General features: G+C 43.2%; 1 protein-coding gene across 1 annotated transcript; it reads left to right on the top strand.

Annotated features, from left to right (window-relative positions):
* Positions 1-4,320: 4,320 nt before the first annotated feature.
* On the top strand, positions 4,321-4,722 carry LOC138902832 (uncharacterized). The gene has a single exon (XM_070190733.1). It carries the CDS (start codon positions 4,321-4,323, stop codon positions 4,720-4,722), a length of 402 nt encoding a protein of 133 aa, XP_070046834.1.
* Positions 4,723-5,196: the final 474 nt, after the last annotated feature.

Genomic DNA, 5,196 nt, shown 5'->3' with positions numbered 1-5,196 from the left:
GCGCTTAGCAACTCATAATCCACAAATACATTAATACTATACTTGCCATCAAAGCAACTGTTCTGCGAATAAATCCAAAGACATGGGCATCCCCCCTTTAGGCCTCTTTCTCACATCATGACATGTGGTCGGAATTCTTTCAATCTCATAATTGTTGCTACCTTCTGTCATGCAGCCTGTGCGAATATGTCCTTGTACGCGTTCCTACGCGACTATTCTCTCCTTTTTCCTCAAGCTTTTAGCCAATCTCTAGGCCTCACTTTGTGAGGTGTAGTGACGTTCTTGGTTTTGTACTTTATCGAACTTATGACGATTGCTATATTCTATTTCCTAGATTCAGAACTTTTTTCCATCCATTTTTGATTCACCTTAATGGTGATCTATAATCCACCAGTAATAACTTGAAACTTCTTACGTAATACATTGTCACTAGGGCTCACGTCTCATCGATGAACATATAAAGTTATTTGCCTAATCCTCCTTAGGGATTATACTGTACTTCAATAATCATATTTCATAATTTCATAGAACCATAGATTTTCTTATGTTATTTTGGAGCCTCAAGCGAGACATCATGTCGCCTATTAATCTTCTTTGCTCTTATAACTAGACCTCTCGGTACCTGGAAACCATAGGCTGGTAGTTATGTAACTGACGACACCGCTATCATTTCTTGATACTGAATCCCAGTGTTTCTAGCCCTATATCTGAAGTACAGACTATTTACAACCTTCTTCACGTGAGTATCTCATACCTTCTTTACCTTTCCCTAACATACTTTAAAATCTCGCATCGTATCTTCCATCTCTTTCATAACCTCCCTTCCACATAGGTACAATTCACATCCACAACTTGCTCTACTATAATACTTGCACCTCTGGTGAATACACAATCTGATGGAAGATTCATTCTGACTTCCTATGAGGCTGGTACTCTTCTAACTGGCTTTATCGTAGAGCCGTTATAGAATATGGCTGATGTACTATCTCTCTTGTACCTCAGATATTAAGAGTTTTTCTGCAATGGTTTCAATCACAATTTCTATAATTATCTAGGTCCAATAATCAGACTCCTGATTTACTTAGCTGATGTAACTTCTTAGTTTCCTCTACTCTCTCAGCCTTTATGTAGGCTTAAGCTATCTTCCGATTTGTGGCTTAGGGTAATAGTTATTACTTTAGCCTTTCATGGACGCTATAAAATATTCATGATATACTCTTCTATCAATCCTTTGTCTATGGCCAAGTTGTGATATTGAGCACTTGATGTGAGAATTGTGATATGTTGTGATATTGATACACATGCGGTGGTATAAGGTCTGCGTGTTGAAACACATGCAGTGAGATAAGGTGGGCATGATACGTATGGCTAGTAGGGGAGCTACTAGAAGCCATGCGGTGTGATAAGGTGGGCTAAAATGCGGGATATTATTTCGGAAAAATGATTTTCAAAACTATATGTAAAGGCTCCACTTGTGATATAAGGAAAGCCTGTGAATTACGTTTGTAATTTGGGACTACGAGGCAATACCTCAGTAGTGGCCCTTGTTGATCTTTCTCTATTTGCTGTACTTGCCCGAGTTGTTTGTTACCTTAACACGTTAATCCTTGTTTCCTTCCGTGTTCTATTATCTGCCTTGATTCTCAATAGTTAACAAACATCTGCATGTTTGTTAGGCTTACCTAGTCTTAGAGACTAGGTGCTATCACGACATCCTACTGAGGCAAATTGGGGTCGTGACAAGTTGGTATTTGAGCTTTAGGTTTATAGGTGTTACGAGTCACAAGCAAGTTTAGTAGAATCTCGCGAGTCGGTAAAGAGACGTCTGTACTTATCATCGGGAGGCTATGAAAATGTTAGGAAAAGCTTCACTTCGTTGATTCCTTATCATGCGGATTTGTTTACTTTGGGATTCTAAATTTCTATCTTTCTAATCTCTCACAGATGGTGAGGACACGCACAGCCTGATCGGATGACTAGACACTCGCGCCCCCTACTAGAGCCACGAGAGGCTCGGGCCGGGGTAGAGGCTGAGGACATCCACGTGGTAGATCAAGCTGGAGTGCAGGCACTTGAGACGCCAATTACTTCCCCAGCACTTCAAGAGACCCTCACCTAGTTTCTGAGCATGTTTGGCTCTCTAGCTCAGGCATGGTTGATCCTATTTGCTCGTGCCACATCTCAAGTTGTAGGAGAAGCACAGACTCCCGCCGCCCGTATCCCAGAGCAGCGGGTCCTGGTTGACGAGGTCCCAGAGGTCATACCAGTACAACCAGTCACCCCAGTTCAGCCCGAGGTTAGGGCAGTAGCTTCTTGAGGGGGAGCAGCTCAGGCTCGAGAGTTATAAGAAGTACCACCCTCCTACTTTCACCAGTTTGGCTTTAGAGAATGCCCATGGTTTTCTTAAGGAGTGCCACCGTATCCTTCGTACTATGGGTATTGTGGAGTCTAGTGGGGTTGCTTTCATTACCTTCCAGCTTATGGGAGCGGCTTATCAGTGGTGGCGAGCGTACGAGTTGGGTAGTCCGGCCGAGGCAGCTTCACTCAGCTGGGCTCCATTCTCAGGTATTGTTCCTGTTTGTAATAGAGATGCATTAGTCTTATTTGACCCAGGCTCTAGTTATTCTTACGTATCATTTTACTTTGCTCCATACTTGGGTGTATCCCGTGATTCATTGAGATCTCCTGTCTATGTGTCCACACTTGTGGGAGATTCCCTTGTTGTTGACTGTGTGTATCAATCTTATTTATTTGTTCTCAGTGGTTTTGAGACCAGAGCCGATCTATTGTTGCTCAGTATGGTAGATTTTGATGTTATTTTGGGCATGGACTGGTTGTCGTCTATCATGCTATTCTTGATTGTCATGCCAAGATGGTGACATTGGTTATGCCAGGTTTTCCGCAGTAAGAGTGGAAAGGAACTCTAAATTTTCTTCCTCACAGGGTGGTGTCTTTCACAAAGGCTTAACGGATGGTTGAGAAGGGTTGTGATGTGTATTTAGCATATGTGAGAGATGTCAGTGTTGATACTCCTACCGTTGAGTCAATTCTAATAGTGAGGGATTATCCAGATATATTCCCGTCAGATCTTTTGGGCATGCCGCCTGACAGGGGTATCAATTTTGGTATTGATTTGCTAACGGAACTCAGCCCATTACTATTCCACCATATCGTATGGACCCACCAAACTTGAAGGATTTAAAGGAACAGTTGTAGGAGTTGCTTGAAAGGGTTTCATTCGGCCCAGTGAATGACCTTGGGGTGCTCGGGTAAAGAAAGATGGTTCTATGTGTATGTGTATTGATTATCGCCAGTTGAACAATATTACAGTAAAGAACAGGTATCCATTGCCGCACATTGATGATCTATTTGATCAGCTACAGGATGAAGATTGTTCTCCATGATTGACTTGCATTCATGCTATCATCAGTTGAAGATTCATGAGCTAGATATCCCGAAAACTGCCTTCAAGACTCGGTATTGTCATTATGAGTTCCTTGTAATGTCATTTGGGCTGACCAACACCCCAGCAACATTCATGCACTTGATGAACAGTGTATTTCGGCCCTATCTTGACTCATTCATCATTGTATTTATTGGCGACATTCTAGTGTACTCTCGGATCTGGGAGGATAATGAACAACACCTGAGGACTGCGCTACAGACCTTCAGAGAAAAGAAGTTATATGAAAAATTTTCAAAGTGTGAATTCTGCCTTGATTCGGTATATTTTTGGGTTCATGTAGTGTCGAGTTAGGGGATCAAGGTAGATCCGAAAAAGATTGAAGAAGTGCATAGTTGGACTAGACCGTCTTCAGCTGCTGAGATTCGGAGTTTTCTTTGTTTGGAAGGTTATTACCGTCGATTCGTAAAGGGTTTCTCATCTATTGCTGCACCTATGACCAGATTGACCAACAAGGGTTCTCCGTTCAGGTGGACCGAGGAGTGTGAGGAGAGCTTTCAAAAGCTCGAGACTGCTTTGACTACAGCCCATGTCTTGGTGTTGCCTTTGAGTTTGGGGTCTTATACGGTGTATTGTGATGCGTCGCGTATTGGTCTCGGCATGGTGTTGATGCAGGATGTTAGGGTGATTGCCTACGCGTCTAGACAGCTGAAGGTGCATGAGAAGAACTATCCTATCCACGACCTTGAGTTAGCAGCTATTGTTCATGCATTGAAGATTTGGCGGCACTCTTTGTACGGTGTCCCTTGCGGCAGTGGAGGTGGTTAGAGGTTCTTAAGGACTATGGTACCACCATTCTATATCATCCCGTAAAGGATAATGTAGTGGCCGATGCCTTGAGTCGCAAGGCGGAGAGCATGGGCAGTTTAGCATATCTACCGGTAGCAGAGAGGCCATTAGCCTTGGATGTTCAGGCCTTGGCCAACCGGTTTGTTAAATTTGATATTTCTGAGCCGAGTCGAATTTTGGCTTGTGTGGTTTCTTTGTCTTCACTATATGATCACATCAGAGAGCATCAATATGACGACCCCCATCTACATGTCCTCAAGGATACAATTCAGCACGGCGATGCCAAGGAAGTCACTATTGGAGATGACAGTGTATTACGGATGCACGGCAGGCTATGTGTGCCCAATGTGGATGGTTTGTGTCAGTTTATTCTCCAGGAGGCTCACATTTTGCTGTATTCCATTCATCCGGGTGCCACAAAGATGTATCATGACTTCAGGCATCACTATTGGTGGAAGAGAATAAAGTAAGACATAGTGGAGTATGTACGCAGTATACATCACGGTTCTAAAGGGCCGTACAGCACGAGTTAGGCATGCAAGTGGAGTTGAGAACAACATTTCACCTTCAGATGGACGGACAGTCCGAATGCACTATTCAGATATTGGAGGATATGCTTCGTGCATGTGTGATGGAGTTTGGGGGTTCTTGGGATCAGTTCTTGCCACTTGCAAAGTTTTCCTACACCAACTGTCATGCCCCAACCTCGGGGAGCGTGACCGGCGCTCAATCGAGTGAACCCAGTCGAGCAAGCCTATTGTACCTTTCCTACCCGACTCATTCATAATCAAAAAAGGGATCGCATCACCATTTGTAAAACAGGGGGGATCAGTAATATAAATATATAAACGTTGCTAGTTTATTTTTTGTGATATACATTATGCCATAGTTGAGTTCCCAAAATACAACTCGATCCAACGACCAACACAACATACATACATGAC

The sequence above is a fragment of the Nicotiana tomentosiformis genome, chromosome 12 (assembly GCF_000390325.3).
Source record: "Nicotiana tomentosiformis chromosome 12, ASM39032v3, whole genome shotgun sequence".
Classification (NCBI taxonomy): Eukaryota; Viridiplantae; Streptophyta; class Magnoliopsida; order Solanales; family Solanaceae; genus Nicotiana; species Nicotiana tomentosiformis.
The sequence above is the reverse complement of the archived record's forward strand: the minus strand, read 5'-3'. Positions and strand labels throughout refer to the sequence as shown.

What these genes read in the sequence shown, in the direction of transcription:
- LOC138902832 (XM_070190733.1), top strand. Translation starts at nt 4,321, where the DNA reads ATGGGCAGTTTAGCATATCTACCGGTAGCAGAGAGGCCATTAGCCTTG.